The sequence below is a fragment of the Castanea sativa genome, chromosome 5, assembly GCF_040712315.1.
Source record: "Castanea sativa cultivar Marrone di Chiusa Pesio chromosome 5, ASM4071231v1".
Taxonomy (NCBI): domain Eukaryota; kingdom Viridiplantae; phylum Streptophyta; class Magnoliopsida; order Fagales; family Fagaceae; genus Castanea; species Castanea sativa.
The window spans coordinates 15,079,881-15,100,311 of NC_134017.1; the positions used below are offsets into that span (position 1 = coordinate 15,079,881).

At 35.8% G+C, this 20,431-nt stretch overlaps 2 protein-coding genes across 2 annotated transcripts; one reads left to right on the forward strand and one right to left on the reverse strand.

Annotated features, from left to right (window-relative positions):
- Positions 1-263: 263 nt before the first annotated feature.
- On the reverse strand, positions 264-1,630 carry LOC142634807 (uncharacterized). Its single transcript, XM_075809060.1, has 4 exons — positions 1,124-1,630; positions 791-1,022; positions 636-705; positions 264-384 (listed from the first exon to the last, which is right to left on the reverse strand). The coding sequence occupies exons 1-4, from the start codon at positions 1,628-1,630 to the stop codon at positions 264-266; spliced, it is 930 nt and encodes a 309-aa protein (XP_075665175.1).
- A 9,480-nt stretch (positions 1,631-11,110) lies between these two features.
- On the forward strand, positions 11,111-19,245 carry LOC142636091 (mitochondrial-processing peptidase subunit alpha-like). Its single transcript, XM_075810167.1, has 13 exons — positions 11,111-11,291; positions 12,202-12,441; positions 12,558-12,854; positions 13,926-14,093; positions 14,265-14,432; positions 14,551-14,631; positions 14,768-14,834; positions 15,175-15,272; positions 17,836-17,908; positions 18,037-18,107; positions 18,194-18,243; positions 18,625-18,737; positions 18,821-19,245. The coding sequence occupies exons 1-13, from the start codon at positions 11,253-11,255 to the stop codon at positions 18,871-18,873; spliced, it is 1,518 nt and encodes a 505-aa protein (XP_075666282.1). The 5' UTR covers positions 11,111-11,252; the 3' UTR covers positions 18,874-19,245.
- The last annotated feature ends 1,186 nt before the right edge of the window (positions 19,246-20,431 follow it).

Sequence of the window (20,431 nt, forward strand, 5' to 3'; positions counted from 1 at the left end):
TTTAAATCAAATTCAGAGTAGATATTCTTTTGTAAGACTATTTTTAATCTGCAAGTTCAACGTCATTTACTGTTGTAATCTTAAAATTCATTGAGTTAAAGGTAGATACTGTTGTAATCAGGGTATATACAAATGCATAAATTAAGTTTGTGAGCCATTAGCTTTGCTTACCAAAATCACCATAATTTGAAAATGGTATATATATTCAAGTTTGTGAACCATCAGTTATGGTCTCCACAAAAAATTACCATAATGTTATATTGTCACGAACATATCGATGCTGTGATATTGTTACGAACCTCTCTCATCTCAGCTTCGTCCAACATTGAGATCACATCTGCCATGGCATCGTAATGACCTCCCTCACTACGTCCATATGTGCCCCTGCAGAGTTGGAATGTTCACTATCGTTGTTTTCACGTGCTCTAATGAAATTGTGAAGAACCATTGTAGCAACAATGATGCAACCTTGAGTGCGTAAGTGAAAGGGTGGCATACTTCTCAAAATTTTCCATTTATTTTTCCAAACTCCAAAAGTTCATTCTATGACCGAACAAAGTGATGAATGGGGATAATTAAATTTCTCCTCTAGACGATGTAGCTGTTCACCTCGGTTAAATTCGGGGATGTGGTACCTCTCCCCTTTATATGGTGCAAGGAAGCCTTGCTTCATAGGGTACCCTGAATCAACAAGATAGTAGTTCCCTGCAAAATTATATGTTAAGTGCATTAACATTTTCATTACATATACATACTTTAATACAGTCAATTATTCTGCATATTTACAAACTTGGTGGAGGTTTTGGGAAGTTGGCACTCTCATTATTGAGGCAGCTTAAAAATATCCTTGTGTCATGCGCTGACCCTTCCCATCCAACACAAGCAAATGTGAATTTCATGTCAAAATCACATGCGCACATGCAGTTTGTTGTGATGATCCCTTTCCTAACTCTATACGGGTGTTGCTCATCAACAGGTACGACCACTTCGACGTGGACCCCATCAATCGCACCAATGCAACCCTAACCATTGCCACAAAAAAATAATGTGAAAAGGTATACGCGGTATGACAATAAAAATAATTTGAATAAAATCAAGTCAAGATACGAAATTCACAAAGTACCTTGAAATGTGGCCAATATCGATTTGAATGCTGAATATGTTCTGGCACATTACGAAATGTACGATCAGCAGGCTTGATAATGTCTGGTGCCATAACAGTGGCTAACAATGTAACTACCGTGGCCACTTGTCGATGCACTGTCTCACCCGAATGCTGAAATCTATCTTGCACTACTCTGTTACCCAAGGCATGACCAAGTACCACCAATGTCATTGCCACAGACTCTTCCACGCAAACTCTTTTGGTACCGTTATATCCATACTGAGTGCGCAATGTATTACACAATTGTCGAAACACATGGCTTGACATTCTAAAAATATTGCGACATTTCTGCTCATTTCCATTTAATATATACTGTACCCATTCATACCCCGTTTGTATATTTGTATGCATTGGTACTTTGGTCATATAGGTCTCCACGTAAGCTACACATGCACACCCAGCTATATATGTCGCGAGTACAATGTCGTCAGTCAGGTCGAAGTCTGAGTCATTTACCAAATCCATCATTCTGGAAGATTTAGAATTGCGTTATCTGACCAGTACACACATATTCACCAGCCAATTGGATATAAAGCAATGCCACAGTACAACGTGAATTAAATTGTCTGCATAAACTACACTTCTTTCTCCAAGCATTTAATACAGTGATTTTGATGTTATTTGAAAAAAAAAAAAAATTCTTAAATCATTTGCATAAACTACACATAATATTCACTAGTGAAAAGAAAAAAAATGGATTATTGTTGTCATAGTGGAGTTTCTTATTATAAATTGCTACACGTAAAACTCACATATGATTTGGATTTTTTTTTTTTTTATAGCTTTTACCAAACTTTTACCAATATAAGCTTTTTTATATATATTTTTTTGTTAAAATTTTTTTTTTGTTTATAGCTTTTAGAACTGTTGGCCACTTTTTATTTTATTTTTATTTTTATTTTTGTTATAGTTTTTACCCATATAAGCTTTTACCAAACTTTTACCAATATAGGCTTTTTTTTTTTAGCTTTTCAAGTGGAGAGAACCGTTGGCCCCTTTTTTTTGTTATAGTTTTTACCAATATAAGCTTTTACCAAAGTTGTACCATTGTGATTTTTTTTTTTAAGCTTTTAAAGGGGAGAAAACCGTTGGCCACTTTTTTTTTTTAATAGTTTTTACCAATATAAGCTCTTACCAAACTTTTACCAATATAAGCTTTTTTTATAGATTTTTTTCTGTTAATGTTTTTTGTTTATAGCTTTAACCAATATAAGCTTTTACCAAACTTTTTTTTTTTTTTAAAGAATCATAACAACAATAGCACATGGAAAATGTCATTCATTTTAAGGCCAATTTAATGATCACAGCCTATCATGGAATACTCAAGGAGTTCATATATTACTTCCTAGCAGAATGTAAAACATGAGTACATGCCTATTATATCCAAATCAAGATGAAGACACTGACCAAGAGAGGCCAAAGTTTTTTAATAGTAATAAATTTTAAAGACATATTTGTGAACACATAAAAAATAAAAATAAACAAAAAAGAGTGCAATAGGTAAATTTTTGAAAATCCGATTACTACACAACACCACATTGAAGCAACTCTATCGAGACAATCCCCTTTCGTTCAGAGAAAATGAAATTGAGGGTTCCTTTGGAACTGCATCTCTAGCCACTTCAGCTGGATGTCCTTTTCATGAACAAGTGCTATAAACATGCTCTTATTCACTGCTGTTTCCATGAAGAAGAGGGTGCTAAACATAAAAAGACAATCGCTCGATTGCACCCCAGGAAGACCCAACACCATGTCCAGAATTTCTTTAAACTTAGTAGTTGTTGTGTTTGCAATTGGTGGACGAGTACTTACAGTTCTACTTTCAACAATAACATTTGAGATACTCTTCAAAGAGTCGGACAACTCTTGCACAACTGAACGCTTTTTTTTTTGGTTTCTTGCAAATTCCCCTAGCAATGTGGACACTACTGAGCTTGCCTTTCCCCTTATCTATTGCCGGTCCTGCCCTCGACAATGATGGGTCTTCAACCTCTATTGGGTCAACATTCACAAGGGATTGACATTGGGGGTCAACAAACTCTTCGCTATCAACGGAGTCCCCAGACCCTTCGGTGCTTTCCTTTGGCATTGGACCACTAGTGCAGAATGCATGTTTCCCCATTCCAACTGTGCCTCCATACATGATGTCCATGGAGTCAAGATTCGGCATTCCTTTTTTTCTAAAGGTTCTTGCGATGGGACATGCCTACATGTAGACAACCAGTAGTTAGAACACAATATAGTTGTAGACAATGGAAGTGAACTCACCGCAATCTTTCGGGACCACCAGTCATCAGTAGCATCAAGCTGCCCAGTTCCAGCGTCAATACCCAACCCATTCTCATGCTCAAAACAATCCTTATACTTCCTCCAAATTCTCCTCAGATGATCCCATTTATTTTTGAACTGCTGGTGAGTTACCACTTTTCCCATTTCTGCCAACTGCTTAATCACTTCATCAACCCCTTCCTTTCTCAAATATCCTCCTTTCCTCTTGCCCTCTAGGACTTGAACAGCACAGAAATCACAAAATGCTTTTACTTCATTCGGTTCTTTCCAATCTTGTCTCACATCATCACCACCATCATTCGATTTCCCCTTACCCATTTTTGCTACAAGCTTGATCTATACTCATTGAGGCATTTCAACAAACAGGCCGTGTGCATGATATGCAATTGGTTACACATGCCCACATGAAAAATAAAAAGTAAACTCACATAGTCACATACTACTGTCATGGCAAACACAAAAACTACACAGACTAGAGTTGAACACAGCAACCACACACACACACACGTTGAACACAAAAAAAACCCACAAATTCAAGCCTCAAACCTCATGGAAAATAACCACAGTATGAGAAGAGAGAGTATGAGAATAGAGAGAGCAACTTACCCGTGAATGCAGATGGCCATAGTGGCAGCAACGGCGTCCTAAGCGGCAAGAAGGTGCGCTGGAGCGAAGGAAGAACAGAGCTCCGGATCGGGTGGGTTTGTTCCGTGTATTTACGTGGTTCAGAGTAATGGGTTTCCTTTGGTTTAATGGATTATTGGTGGGTGGGTAGGTGGAGTTAATTGAAGAGGAAGAGGACGAACTATTGATGAAGAGTAATGAAGACGTTTGCCACGGTAGTTGAGAGAGAGGAGGCTGTGTGAAATAGCCGTTGCTTTGTGTGTGTTTGGTCAGATCAGTAAATTCGAAGAAGAAGAAGAAATATCTCTGGTGAAACTGACCCAAAATGTACAGTGAGAAATTAATAAAAGCACAGACCAGTGAAATAAAAAACAAGAAACGGTGCGTTTTGCAACGCGTTTCCTCTGCTCCTGGTGTCCATCTACAGTACACGTGAGGTACTGTGCACTTGCGTTTAACGCATTTTAGTTGAAGTTCTTGCGTTTCCTGTCCAATGCACTGTAGCTGTGGGACCCATGCTGTGCTAAACGTAAATGTGAAACGCTGGCCACTAGATGCTATCCAAACATTACCTTAGTGTGTGTTTGACAAAAATTAAAAAGCCAGCTTTTTTTTTTTTTTTGTTGCTATTATACATGAGCTCCACTGCACTTTTTGGTACTATTCATGAGTCTTACTGTATTATTTCAGCTAACTTTTATCTTTATCTACAATACTTTTAGCAAAAAGTTTTCAATTTTAGCAAAATAAACGAATCTCAAATAGACCCTTAGTGTATGAAATATAATATAAGAAAAAACTCTTAGAAGAATTTGCCAAAATAAGGTTGAAACAAGACATAAGTATAGAAGATATGACATCAAACATAGAAATTATAAAAGCTAGAATGTTGTGATTACATAAGTGGCATAGTAGAAAATACAAAGGAATTGCATAAAAAGAGTTAGGATCTTTTTCTAAAATAACAAAATACAAGTCATTGCCATGATCTACTACTAAGATAAGGTTGGAAAAATATATCATCTACATGTGCCAAACCTAGGCAACCTTTTTGGCTTTTCTACCAATCGGTCTATCGAACTCTTTTATTTAATCATCCCCCCCCCCCCCCCCCGCGTGCAGGCGACTTAATCTATTCAACTTGAAGTTTGAGATAAACCTTTTGATCTTTCCATAAGCTTACTCCACATTTGTTGGTTCTTTAACATAAGCCAACAATGTTCAAATTGGAAATTTGTATTGTTGGATGATGCTGATGCATATTTATACAAAAGTCTTTGCTTGCTCAAACTATTTTTTTTTTTTAAATAGAACATAATTAGTACATTCAAATTATTACTAAATTAATATTTTGACACAATTGTAATATAATTTATACATTTATTTGGTCAATCACACCACTTTTATTCTTCGCTTCAATTTTTAGCCATGAACCCATAAAACTTATCTGTCTCCTTATTAATCATAGATCATCAGCTTGTTCGGGAGGAAGAAGTATGTGTGGTTCCGAAGATATTGTGTTTTTGCAAAAGCATTGCCAAACTTTTGCACGAAATTTCTCTACCCCCCCGAGCGGGCGACTTAATCTATTCAACTTGAAGTTTGAGGTAAACCTTTTGATCTTTCCATAAGCTTATTCCACATTTGTTGGTTCTTTAACATAAGCCAACAATGTTCAAATTGGAAATTTGTATTGTTGGATAATGCTGATGCATATTTATACAAAAGTCTTTGCTTGCTCAAACAAATTTTTTTTTAAATAGAACATAATTAGTACATTCAAATTATTGCTAAATTAATATTTTGACACAATTTTAATATAATTTATACATTTATTTGGTCAATCACACCACTTTTATTCTTCGCTTCAATTTTTAGCTATGAACCCATAAAACTTATCTGTCTCCTTATTAATCATAGATCATCAACTTGTTCGGGAGGAAGAAGTATGTGTGGTTCCGAAGATATTGTGTTTTTGCAAAAGCATTGCCAAACTTTTGCACGAAATTTCTCTTGCTTTTGCTCATTACCATGCATGGCATCTAGGGGTGTGCAGTCAACCCGCCAACCCACCAAAACCGACCCGACCCAACCCAACCTGCCGGGTTGGATCGGTTTTTAGGGCTTGGTGGGTTGGGTTGGATTACAAATTTTTTTTTGATAGCGGGTTGGGCTGGATTTGGGTCATAGAATTCCAAACCCGCTATACCCAACCTGACCCGCCCATATATTTAAAATATATTATATAATTAATAATTTTTTTAAAAATAAGTAGCTCTTCCTATCCTATATAAAAGCCAATTGGTTTACACAATAGTAATTAATAATTATTATTGTTGTTTAGTCATTAGTGTTGTTTGCCTTTAAAGAGTTATATTGATACTAATCTTTGGGTTAATATAAATATATTTATATTTATATTTTTTTTACTCAATTTAATAATAATAATAATAATAAATTTTTTTTTCCAACCCATGGGTTCAACCCAACCCACGTGGGTTGGGTTGAATTTTTTTTTGACCCATCATGATGGGTTGGGTCAAAAAATTTCCTTAACCCAACCCATGCACACCCCTGACATCCACGCTAGTGTTAAGCCATGCCCAGAAAAGGAGGTTGCCTTCCTTTACACTAAATTTTTTTTTTTTTTTTTTTGGTTTCCCACAGTCCTTTACACTGAAGTTGCCACCCTATTTTGTTGTCTTAGGGGTGAAAATTTCAAGTTCCAGTTAAGAATCTTGGATAGGCTTTGGAGTATTTTGAGATACATCCAAAAATTGTGCCTCTAAATTGGAGAAAAGTGACTGAAGAGAAAGAAAGAGGAGATATTTTGATTAAAATAATATAGTTGGTTTTACCAACATTGCTATAGTAGTTGGTATATTTTTGAATTCACTGTTCACAATTACTATAAAATTTAGCAATAGATACTTGAGTAAAGCTCGTTTTAGGTGTGTATGTTTGTAAAATAGCAATTTGGGGGGGAGAGGAGGGGGGGGGGGGGGGTTACACCCCAATGCTAATGCTATTAAAAATACATACTCATACTAAACACTCAATTATGTTTTTTCACTTTTGAAAATATATTGTTAGAAACATGGTACCAAACATTTTTTTTTTTTTTTTTGCATTATGAGTACTTTAAACATATGCTTTCACAACATTTTTTAAACTACAATTTTCACTTTTCACATTATTTTGAAAACCAGTACCTAAACTCTCTTACCAAACAACCCCAAGACTTGTTGTATAAAGGCTTTATATTGGTTATAAGTAAACTTAAGGTGCCAATCATCATGTGGCATGAGAATGAAGAATTGCAAATAACTTAATTAACATTGCTAATACAACAATTACAATAGTAGTATTAAGCAAAAAGAGTACAACTTGCATAAGACGAGTACAATTTGCTTGACTCACATATGGGTTTGTGTTGGATTGAGATCACCAGCAATAAACTAAGTATTGCACCACTTGCAATAGTTTTTAATGTTTAAGATTGAGAGTTAAGACAAACAACTTTTAATCTTAATCCGTAAATTGAAAAAGTTAGAAAATGTTAAAGAGTGAAAAGTAAAAAAGTGAAGAAGTAATTATTTTTTATTTTTGTGTGGGAGGAACGAGAGTAATTCTATTTAGGGCAATAGTCTACCCTGATCTCAATTCGAATTGGGCCTAATAAAGAAATTGTTTATCAACAATTCTTCTTGGTAATAGTGGAATTTGCTTTCCCAAAAAGGAGTATAAACAATTCCACATTCGTGATTTGACCAAGTGTGGATATCAATGAGTTACTTGAAGATTTATTTTTATTTTTATTTTTCTTCTTTTAAGGGAGGGGATTACCTCAAATGAACAATCAAATAAACAGCAATGTAATATTCCTAAATTTGAAGACGATTAAGCCAACATAAATCCTGATTTTTAGGGGGGGGGGGGGAGGGAACATAAATCCTGATTAAAATATTCTTCATTTCATCTCAAAAATTGTTTTTCATAATAAATTAACCAATCAAATAAATAACGATGTAATATTCCAAAACTTGAAAACTATTAAGCCAACATAAATTTTGACTAAATATATTGATTTCATCTCAAGAATTGTTTTTCATAATAAATTAACCAATTGTTATGAGAACTGTAAGGTCACAATTTGCACCCGGATCCAACAATGTGAAGGGAACCGGCCTAAAAAGTCCAATACAATGAAATTTATAAAGAGTGGGCTTGAAACCTAGGTACTACGGATATGGGATAACATGAATGATAGGCTAGATCTGCAATTCACATGCAACAAGACGTTTACGTAGCAGAAAGTCTCCCCGGACATATGCCGAGAACCATTTGTATTGATTTTCTTTGTTCTAAGGATAGATTACAATTTAGGGTGATGTGTCCAGTGTCTTCTTTCTTTCTTCTTCCATCCCCATCCTCGAATGCCTTTTTTTTTTTTTTTTTTCCTTTTATATCATTTTCCTTCTTCCCTCCATCTTCCACGTATGGCTCAGATCACCAATCTAGATACTTGTCCCATCCACCACCCTCTTAAAGTTTTCAAACAATAGCTGTAAGGCTGATCGCTACTGTTCAAAGGTCATTTATTCATTAATGCGGCCAGAGAGGTAGGTGTAGAGTTTTTAATGCGGTGGTAACAGTTTTTTCTAAGATATTTCTCATTCACTCTTTCTCTCTGTATCCTTGTGGAACACATCTTCATCCACTCGATCTCCTAGAATTTCCTTATAAACATCATGGCGCATAGTAGAGTCTTTATTTCATAGAGCCGAGGAGATCACCCTCCTCGGACTATTTCCACCAACCTCTTTTTCAATAGCTTGCTTGTGAGCTTTTAAGTTTGATATAGTTATTACCACTAAACCCTTCTCGGACAAGTTAATACACTCGGATCAAGCCCAAGGCCCAAAAACATATTCTGACCCTTCTGCGCCCACAAGAACCATTTATTAAGTTGAAAAATATCAACATAAAAATCTTAGTCAAGGCAATAACTAGATTATAATTGTGTTTATATATAAAAAAATAAAAAATAAAAACTTGATAATTGGAAGAAGATGAATTTGAATCATTCCATTGAAAACATTAGGAGGTGCCAATATAAACTATAGGACTCTTGACAACTAGATTATAAATTGTTAACTAGCAAAAAAAAAAAAAAGGTTGTATAACACTAAAAGTCTAAGATTATTCTAAGATTTATTGAAGCAATAATTTTGCCTTTGACATAGCTAGATTTAAGGTGATAGCTAATACATCACAAATTTATTTTACGTAACAATAAAACATGACACTAATTTTACATTTATGTGATCTACATGAGTGAACTCTTATACCAGCTCAACAAAATTGGAGGCTTAAAATGATATATTTAAATGGGGTCTTTTTATTATCACTTAAATAATTTTTTTTTTGAGGAACCCACTTAAACAATATTTAACTAGTGTTTAATATCATAATTTTTATATAACAAAAATCCATTCTTTTTTATTTTGTAATACGTTTTTAATTTTTTGTTGGAAAAATGCTAAAGATATAACAAATTTTACTAATAAAAAAACTTGCAAACGATGTATTTGAATAAATTTTACTAAAAGGTGATTAGTAATACTTCAAGAAGATAATAAACAAGTATTTGAATAGATGATGTTAGAGATATTATAAATTTTACAACATCAGCCTCATCAATCATAAAAAATTAATTAAAAAATGTATTTAATAAGTTATTGATGTCCACAAATTATGTTAATTGTCACATCAATTTAAAAGACCCATGTATATTTAAATTTATAGTATTTTTAGCATTTTTCTATTTGGATTATTTCTTGTGATTAGTGACATATATATTTGTAAGACCCATGTATTTAAAGTTGTATTATTTCCAACATTACTTAATTCTTTAAGACTTCTTAAATGTAGAAAAAAATGTAAAACTAATTTTTTTTCTTATATCTCAATTTTTTTTTGAAAATATATCAAATTTTGCCCCAATTTTGGGCCCTTTTTTTTTGGGCCCTTTCTCTAGTAGGTAGGGGTGCTCTTATATATATTGTATAATAGTAAAAAACTAAAAGTATAAAGCCACTATATACATCTTTACACTAGTGACTAGACTGTAACCCCAAAAAAAAAAAAAAAAAAAAAGAGAGAGAGGGTGTGGTTAGTGTGTTTTTCATAATAGATTAATTTTCTGAGTTTTTTTTTTTTTTTTTTTTTGAGAATAACCACTCCCTCTCAAAAAGCAAATTTAATAATAAAAACTCAGCAGGATATTTTTCTGAGTTATTGATGCTTTTTCAAGAGAAACTTGGTCTAGAACTCCAAGTCACTGAAATTTAAAAAATGGCCAACATCATCGGCACAACCACCTGGTCCTTGGCCTATGTGGTTGAATGGTCTTTGTGATTGCAACATCATCGGCGCAACCACCTGGTCTTTGTGATTGCAACATCAAGCGGACCTGGCCCTTGGCCAATGTGGTTGAACCAAGGCAATTTCAGACTATAAGAGCATCATCGACGCTATCTCCAACGGTCACTTTTGTGATTTTTATGGTGAAATTGGGTTTTGATTTATGAAGATTTGGAGGTAATCGTGCGTGTGTTTTTTTAGTACTTAATCGTGTGTGTTAAAGTTTATTACTCAGCGGGTAAAAATTTGACGTGGTACCTTATCATTGGATGACATAAATAGCCTCTTTTACGTCAGGTTTTCTTTTAAGAATTATGCCGTGTCACAATTTGTGGCATTTGTGTCACAACTTGGTCATGTGACAAGTTGTGATTGGTGAATGGGGTATTCATCAAATCACCCTTCCACCAATCACAAGTCGGGATATTAGCAAGTTGTGGCAGCTTAATTTCCTTTTTTTTAATTTAATCTCTATGAATATTGGCAAATTTATTTGTTTTGTTTTGTTTGTTTTTTTTAACTCGCGAAAGTTGGGCCGATCTGATAAAAACCCAAGTCCCGACCGGGCCCAATACTTGTTTTTGTGTTGTGTCGCCAACTCAATAGTTTCTCTTCGGAAACCTCAAAAGCTAAACCCAAAAAATCAAAAAACACAGAGAGACACACAGTGCGAGAGTCTCAAAGGTTTTCAACTCTTCTCTTCTAATCTATTCTAGGGCTTGACTGCAGCCACCTTTAACCGACCACCATGTACCGAACCGCAGCTTCACGTCTCAGGTCTCTCAAGGTCAGTTCTCTGTTCCCCACTCTAACTAATCCTAACTTTCTGTTTGCTTCCCTAGAAAAATGGTAGGTGACACCAAAAAAAAAAAAAGGTTTATGAAGTTAAGACATCTTAGCCTAGACTCAAACATCATGAAAGTGTAAAGATTGAGAATTCATTTTTTTGTTTCTTAAAATTTTTGACTTTTTGTATGTTAGATCTGATGTTGGTATGTTGGGTTTTGATGATTGGGTATTGGTGTTTCATTTTTTTTTATGATTTTGTGTTGGGTGGAGAGCTTAATCAGTGATTTGGGTTTGTTTTGTTTAAGCTATATATCTATAGGATTGGATTATCTTAAGGGTTAGGAAGAGAAATGTGTTAGTTTTAGTGTAAACTATGGGTCTAATGTTACCTGCTGACTTTTCGTTTTCAGGAATTTTCCTTAGCAATACCAAAATCAACTTTAGATTCTTCAAAGATTTTTTTTTCTTCATGTTTGTCTCTGTTCAGCTCAGACATTGGTTTTTGCTGTGTCTTGCTTTGCTTAACTTATTATATTATTTTAGCAACACATGGGTAGTTTTCTTTTCGTACATCGCATATATCTTAAGTCTTCTAATTTGTTTCAATGCGTTTTTGGGATGAACTTTTTACTTGCAACTAGTATTGAATGTGTAAATAGTCTGTTTTATTTTCTGGTGGGGGAAAACAGATGGGGTTCTTTATGTTTTTATATGTTTCTGGACAAAAGATAACAAATTTTATTGGATTCTCTGATGGTAGCTTGTTTAGTGGTGACCCTACATTTGCATTTTTTTTTACCATGTATTAAGGTAGGAAAGTTACTGGTAAAATTTCATTGATGATGAATCTACATTGATGCCTTACTAATTGGTAATGTATCATCCTTTTAACAAAACTGCTTGAGTAGGGTCGTGTGGGCAATCTGGGGGCGACCAGGTTTGCGGCTTCGAGTGCAGTTGCTGCAAAGACATCCTCTGGGGGTTTCTTCAGCTGGCTGACAGGGGAAAAGTCGGCTACTCTACCTTCTCTCGAAATCCCACTTGCAGGCATTACTTTCCCCCCTCCACTACCTGATTATGTTGAACCGAGCAAAACTAAAATCACAACTCTGCCGAATGGTGTCACAATAGCTTCCGAAACATCACCTGTATGGGCAAACCTTTTGCATACTTTGATTTGTTTAACTATTCTTGTTAAAGTTCTGCACCATTGTTTTCGTTGTTTTTAATCCTGATCAAGGTTTTGCTGGTTGGTTTTGATCAGAATCCTGCCGCATCAATAGGGTTGTATCTCAATTGTGGTTCCATTTATGAAACACCAGAGACATTTGGGGCTTCACACTTGCTAGAACGAATGGCCTTCAAGAGCACAACAAATCGAAGCCACTTGCGCATTGTGAGGGAAGTGGAAGCAATTGGTGGTAACATTGGAGCCTCAGCCTCTAGGGAGCAAATGGGGTACACTTTTGATGCTCTTAAGACATATGTTCCTCAAATGGTAGAATTGCTAGTTGACGCTGTGAGGAACCCTGCCTTCTTGGATTGGGAAGTCAATGAAGAGGTAATATTTTTTATTTACGTTCTTTTTGTAATATTTTATAGATATAATTATAGAATTCTTAGTGGAAAGAAGCCCTAGTTTGTACTAACCTTTGTGACATAGTGGTATAACTCCTTAAACCTGTGGGAGGGGAGGGATTTGGAATGTTGGAGCTACATTGGCTTCTCTAAAATCGTATAAGCCCCCCAAATTGCCAATAATAAGCCCAAACAAATACCCACTTTGGATAACCAACACATTAGCCAAAATAATATTTTACTACAGTGCTCTCTAAAAATAGAGCACACAGTGAAGTGTGGGTTTTTTGGGTTAAGTAAGAGAGAAGAAATGGGAGGAAATAGTGAAAAATGAAAGAAAGAATATTTAAATGAAATAGAGTTTAGAATAGAGAATTGGATGTGGGTAAATTGGTTAGCTAAATTAGAAAAAGTAGGTTCTTGTACTATAATGGAGTAGATATTTTGCATAAACCAATGTGAATGCTCTTAGAGAGGGATAAGCCTGTTTGTAGCATAATATCTCTAGTGACCATAAATAAGATAAAATAAAAGAGCCTCCATGGATTTCCTTTTCCATTTTTATTTTGTATAGTTGCCTAGCTATTCCTGATCTTTGTATCTTGAGTGGCCATGGGCTTAATCATTAGCTTTCTTTAATAAACTTGAAAGAGTAGCAAACTACAAATTCCCCTACTTTTCTATGATATAGGCTGGACAGTTTTCTTATTTAAGCAAGTGGCATATTGAACTCCTGTTGCTAAATAACTTCCGTTGCCATTGCATGAGCATCAGTTTGGACAATTATGGAGTTTGATTCTGTTAATTAAAGGATGAGGTGGAGTGTAACTACCGAATTGTACTCTTTTTCCCTCAGGAATTCAGTATGAAGCTATTTATTTGTCCCAATTTCTTTTGGTTTCCATGTTATTTTGACATTCACATGTGAGATCAGACAGGTCTAGGAGGCTTTCATGTGTGACACTGTACTTATTTTTAAATCTTCCTGTTTATTTTTGTTTGTAGTAGTTGGTGTGTCAAATGTTCTGATCTTAGTACGCCCTGTTATTTTCAGCTGCAAAAGGTGAAAGCAGAAATTGATGAACTTTCCAAGAATCCTCATGCCTTACTATTGGAGGCAATTCACTCTGCTGGTTATTCTGGCGCATTGGCAATTCCTCTTTTGGCTCCTGAAGCTGGACTAGACAGATTGGATGGCACCATTTTGAAGGAATTTGTTACTGTAAGACCATGAACCATTTTAAATAGTGCATGTGCACTATAACTTTCATAATGGTGTTTGATGTCTGTATTTGACAATTCGTGGTTGACTTCCATAATTTGATTGTTTTTCTATATCTTTCTTCTTCGTGTGCATGGGCTTTCTAAATGGTGGTTGATTTCTGTTTTCTAGGAGAATTATACTGCTCCTCGGATGGTTCTTGCAGCTTCTGGGGTTGAACATGAGGAGCTTCTATCAATTGCAGAACCGCTTCTCTCCGACTTACCAAGCGTGCACCGGGCTGAAGAGCCAAAATCTGTATATGTTGGAGGGGATTACCGTCGTCATGCTGACATAGGGGTATGTATCAATACTATTTGACTTTTTGTTGGGTCATCTAACTAAGAGAATATTTTATTTATTATTATTACTTTTAATATGTGCTGTTACTTATCTGATCAACTCCTTGCAAGAACAGTGCACACACATTGCTCTTGCTTTTGAAGTTCCTGGTGGCTGGCGTAAAGAGAAAGAAGCTGTCCTTTTGACTGTTCTTCAGGTATTGCATTTAAAATAGATATTGTGCATTTGGGACCATTGTTCCCCTCACATTCCTTTCAACACAGTCCCCCCTTCCCCCACTTCCCAAAATAAGTTGTAAAATGGCTATGAATTAACAAGTGTGAATCCTGCAGATGCTTATGGGAGGAGGTGGTTCATTCTCTGCTGGGGGCCCTGGAAAAGGGATGCACTCGCGGCTATGTAAGTTTTAAGTTTTACCTAGGTGTTCTCGAATAGTTTGGCTAGATTACTTGGTTTTATTTTGTCCCCTTTCCCTGAAACTTAGTCCCCTTTCTGTGCAATTCTCATTTCTTGTTGAATTTCACCAGCTCATAATGTGAATATGGTGGCAATAGTCTCATAGATATTACTTGGTTTTATTCTGGTTATGGTCACTTGTATTTATTTTGTCATCCCTATCCTTTAAACTACTTTTCTTTCTGTTTTACTCATTTCTTTTTGAATTTCACCAGCTCTTTCTGTGAATATGGTAGCAATTCTTTCTGAGATCTAAATTTATGTTATGTCTGTTTGGATACAGATCTCCGAGTCTTGAATGAATATCAACAAGTCCAATCCTTCTCTGCATTCAACAGCATCTTCAATGAAACTGGATTGTTTGGAATTTATGCTAGCACTGTAAGCAAATATCCTATATTTTCCCGTTGTTGTGACTTTTTATCAACACTTTTGGTGGATATACACATTCCTGTAGGGACATGTGCATGTGAGTCTGGTTTTGTATAAATAGCATAATATTTACAAAAATAAAATGATACTGCTGGAGGGTGAACTAATATTTTCTAATTAGGTAGGCTTTGATGGCCATCTCATTGTTTATCTTTAATTAAGGCCCCTCACTAGGGTTGTTGGCGTTCTATTTGATGATATTGGACATTATGCTTGTTTACTGGTTGTGCATTTTATTAATTCATCTTGATTCATATGAAAGGTTAGACAAGAAAACTGTGACTCATATGAGCGTTATAACTTAAGTAGATAGTAGCTTTGTCTCTAGAGGATGGCTTCTGTTGATATGTATTGAGAGTATGGAAATTATTTGGAAATTAGTTGGTCCAGTGTGAATTTATAATACTTATAGGCTAAATTGCAAATTACACCCCTAATGTAATACTTATAGGCTAAATTGCAAATTACATAAAGTTTGGAAGTTTGGGAATGTTTGGATTTACATCTTGAAATTTCAAAATTTGGATTTTACCTCCTTAAGTTTGGGGGTGTTTGGATTTTACACCCAAACACCCCCAAACTTTAGGGGGTAAAATCCAAACACCCCCAAACTTTAAGGGGTAAAATCCAAACAACCCCAAACTTTAAAGGTGTAGTTTGTAATTTAGCCATACATATAATTTTTCATTAGTTTGTAATTCTGCAAGTCCATTCATAAATGTGGATTATATTGACAAAGAAATGAATCAAATGATAAAGAAATGAATTAACTGATCCGATGGCGAGTTTTCTGTGTGTCTTATGTGGTGCCTTTGGCATGAACGTAATGCTCAGTGCTTTGAGGGTCAAGAGCTTAGTGTGTTTAAGTTAAATATCTATTCCTGAAGTCCTTGTATGAGTGGACTTCGTTGCGTACATCGTTTTCAGTTGAGGGTTTCCTAGATTATTTGGCCTTGAGAGTTTTTCATGGATGCTTTTTCCCCCTTGTTGTAGTTTGTCCTGCCATTTACAACTAGATTACTTGGGTAACACTTTTTTTCCCTTGATTTTAATGGAATTATATTCATATTTAAAAAAAGGAAAAAATTTTGTCTACATTGTGTACACCGCTTTCTTCAGGTGGTTTGGGGATTAGGAACTTGAGAACTTTCAATGTAACTCTATTAGGGAAGTGGTTATGGAGATTTGGGCAAGAAAGGGATGCTCTATGGCGTCAAGTGATAGAGGTGAAGTATGGTTGTGATTGGGGTTGGTTGGTGTTCTTGCTCTTTCTCTGGTCCATATGGATTCAGTTTGTGGAAAATATTAGAAGGGGGGTGGGGGGGCTCTTTATCTCGGTTTATTTTGTATGAAATTGGAGATGGTTTAAAAGTGCAGTTTTGGCTAGATCGTTGGTGTGGAACATCTTCTCTTGCAGACTGCTATCTTGAATTATATAGGATTTGTCGTATCAAAGAGGCAAGTGTGGCGGATCTAAAGAGGCACACCAATGGAGTCCTCCATTGGGAGATTCTCTTTTGTAGGGATGTGCATAATTAGGAATTGGAAGCTTTCAGGAGCTTCATAAATACCATTTATAACACTCCTGTAAGGGGGATTGGGGAGGATAAGAGATGTTGGCTACCTTGTAAGAGTAAGGGGTTCACGGTTAGTGCGTACTACCATCTTCTAGTTGGCCATAGTGAGCAGTTTTTCCCTTGAAAAAGCATTTGGAAGCAGAAGATTCCCTCTAGAGTGGCTTTCATTGTATGGACCGCTGTCTTTGGGAATTGTTTGACAATTGACAATTAAGGAAAAGAAAGGTTTGCATTTTGGATTGGTGTTATATGTGCAAGTGTAATAATGAAACTGTTGACCATCTATTCCTTCATTGCCCGGTTGCTTTGGAGTTGTGTGATATGGTTTTTGGTTTATTTGGAGTTTCTTGGGTTATGCCAATGTCTATTGTTGGGCTATTTTCTTGCTGGCAAGGTCGATTTGGTCGCCATTGTAATGGAGATATATGGATGGTTGTTCCTCATTGTTTGATGTGGTGTATTTGGTAGGAGAGAAATAGTAGGTGTTTTGAAGACAATGAGCGTTCCATGCCTGATCTCAAGCTTCTATTTTTCAGAACCTTATTGGACTGGTTCTTTGTGTGGAGAAACCAACATTTTTCTTCTATTTTGGATTTACTTGATTTATGTAATGTTCGTATTTGATATGTTCACTCCTGTATACTCCCTATGTACTTGGGTGTCTCTTTTTTTTTGAAATCAATAAATCTTTGTTACTTATCAAAAAAAAAAATGCAAGGCCCTTTTCTATTTTCTTTGGCTAGATAGTGTAATTTCGTGTATATTTATAGAGTATTAGATCTTTAATATTCTGAATTTGCATTTTTCTAAAACAATTTGAATACTATGGTAGACTTGCTGACATTATTAATTTATTTTGATTATGTGTGTAAAATTTTTATGCCACCATTTAAGCTTTGTTACTAAGCTTGAGGATGTTTGGTTTGTGTACTTAGGTCCCTGAATTTGCATCAAAAGTTGTTGATTTAGCAGCAGGAGAATTGATCTCAATTGCAACACGTGGACAAGGTGTGTTTTGCATCCCTCTCATTCTGTGTTTTCTTAGCAAGATTCCTGATACTAAGCCCTCTCTTTTGTTTGTTTGTTTTTTTTTTTAAATTTTTTTATTCATTTATTTTTTATGGCTGGTCTCACAGTTAGTCAGGGTCAGCTTGATCGTGCCAAACAGTCCACCAAATCTGCTGTTCTAATGAATCTGGAATCTAGAGTATGTTCCCACCCCCTAGTTTTTCTTTTTGGTTAATTTGTAATTTGGTGCTTGTTTTTATGGGCTTATAATGGTTGTACCTGCAGACGATAGCATCAGAGGATATAGGGAGACAGATTTTGACATATGGAAAGAGGTATGCCATGAGTAGATGGATTATTTTTCTCTTCCTCCTATTCAGCACAGAATTTCTTCCTTCTATAATCTGCTTTTGCATCTTACTCTCAGTGTATTCTACTGGACACATGTCAGATTTATGAAAACCCACTAGATTATAACTAGGATTATATTATATAATATTTTTGGAGGAATGAATGATATTTGTTGTGTTGTAGTGCAAAAGCAAATGAAGGAAACAGACGCAGGCACCTTTGTTGTTAGACTATTAGAATATATAAATATATACCATATCCATTGGAGATAATCATTTCCCTGGGAGTTAAATACAGCAGTACTGTGCTTTACCTAGAAATGAATGTAGAATTGGTCTTTTATATTAATCTTTTGACCTTTGCAGGTTGCCTGTGGAGCATTTCTTAAAGGCTGTAGATGAAATCACTTTGGAGGATATTTATAACATTTCCCAGAAGATTCTTTCTTCACCTCTAACCATGGCATCATATGGGAATGGTAATCTATTATTCTTTACAGAATTATATGATCTTGTTTTTACTAGAGCTGGTTAGTAAGTGAATTTCCCTTCTTTTGTGCAGTTCTCAGTGTCCCCAGCTATGAATCCATTAGCCGCAAGTTCCAATCTAAGTGAGAGTACCTCCGCATTTCAACTCAGGCATTTTTGAAATAAAAAATTTGAAGGAAATTTTTTTTGGTCAAAGCTGCAAATGCAAAGCTTCAACAAGCTATGTTACTGTTGTTTGAATTTTATCTTCACATGTGGCATCATTTATTTGTGTTGTCCATGTTTAAAATGCAAACAGCTTTATTTGTTGTGTAATAAATATTTTCAGTCTAGATCTGTGCCAAATCGAACAAGAGAAGCCATACTTCAGAGGCCCACTTAGTCCAGGTTTTTGGATGATTTTGTATCTGACATTCTGGGATCTGTGAATAATTTAAGAAATTTCAGGAAAATGGTTATGCAAGTTTGGAGATTTTTAAGTCTCCAACATTCTTATAATGGCCTTTTGTTTCATAAATTGTCCAAATTTTATTAACTAAATGGAAAATGCTAAAACCACTACAAATTTTATTAAGTATAAATTATTGTATAAATGTAATTGGCAACAAATATTATCTAGTCGTTGCGAAAAAGAAAAAGAAAAAAAATTCAAAACTTGAACATCCTACCCACATGTATGTACATGTAAAATTCTCTCTTTTTATTTATTTTTTATTTTTTATAACGACGTATAAAAGATGCGAGTGGCCACGAGGAATACAAGGTTTGTGAGCCCATCTTACAGTGGCCCAAAATAGGCAAGGCCTAATGTCGCATTTTTTTTGAATCAAATTTTTAGAGTCATCAAAGAAACGGTGCCGTTTCATCCTGGGATGCACGGACGCGGCACCGGAGGTGCCGCACCCGCGTCCGACGCGGCGGGACTCGTCGACGCGCGAGGGACGCCGCTGCTCGCGCGTCGGTGCGGCGTTCGGCAGCGTCGGCCACGTGGCAGATGGGTTTTCCCGCCGACTCGCACCGACGCGGCGTGGACTCGGCGCGATTCGCGCTGACTCGGGCGGAATCGCGCCGAATCGGTCCGTATCGGGCGAAACCGCCGAAATTTCCGGTTCAGCCCGATACGGCCGATTCAGGCCGAAATTCAAAAAAAAAAAAAAAAAAAAGGTGCGAAACGCACCGTATGAACTAAACCTAAACCTAAACCTACTTCAGCCAAAACAGAACACTACATTCTCACTTCACCAAATTAAAAAAAAATCTCAACCGTGCTCTTCATTATTTCATTGCTCTCTGCCTCTCTGCTCTCAGCTGTGTGCTCACTGCTCTGCCTCTCAGCTGTGTGCTCTGCCCTCCATCTTGGTCTTTGCCTTCAAGCTTCACTGCTTCAGCCCTCCATCTCTGCCTTTACTCTCTCCGTCTCCCCTGTTCAAGCTTCAACCCTTCGGCCTTCACTTTTAATCTCTCTCACACATTCTCAACTCTCTCTCACGCATTCTCAAGTCTCAACTCAGGTATTAATAAAGCTTTCACTTTCAATCTTAGTTTGATTTGTGATTTGTGAATGTGATTTGTGAATCTTAGTTTGTGAATATGTGAACTTGTGAATTTTCTCAAAGTATTGTCAACTCAAATTCTTAGTTTTATTTAGTTAATAGTTATCAAATAATAGTTTGAGTTGAGAATA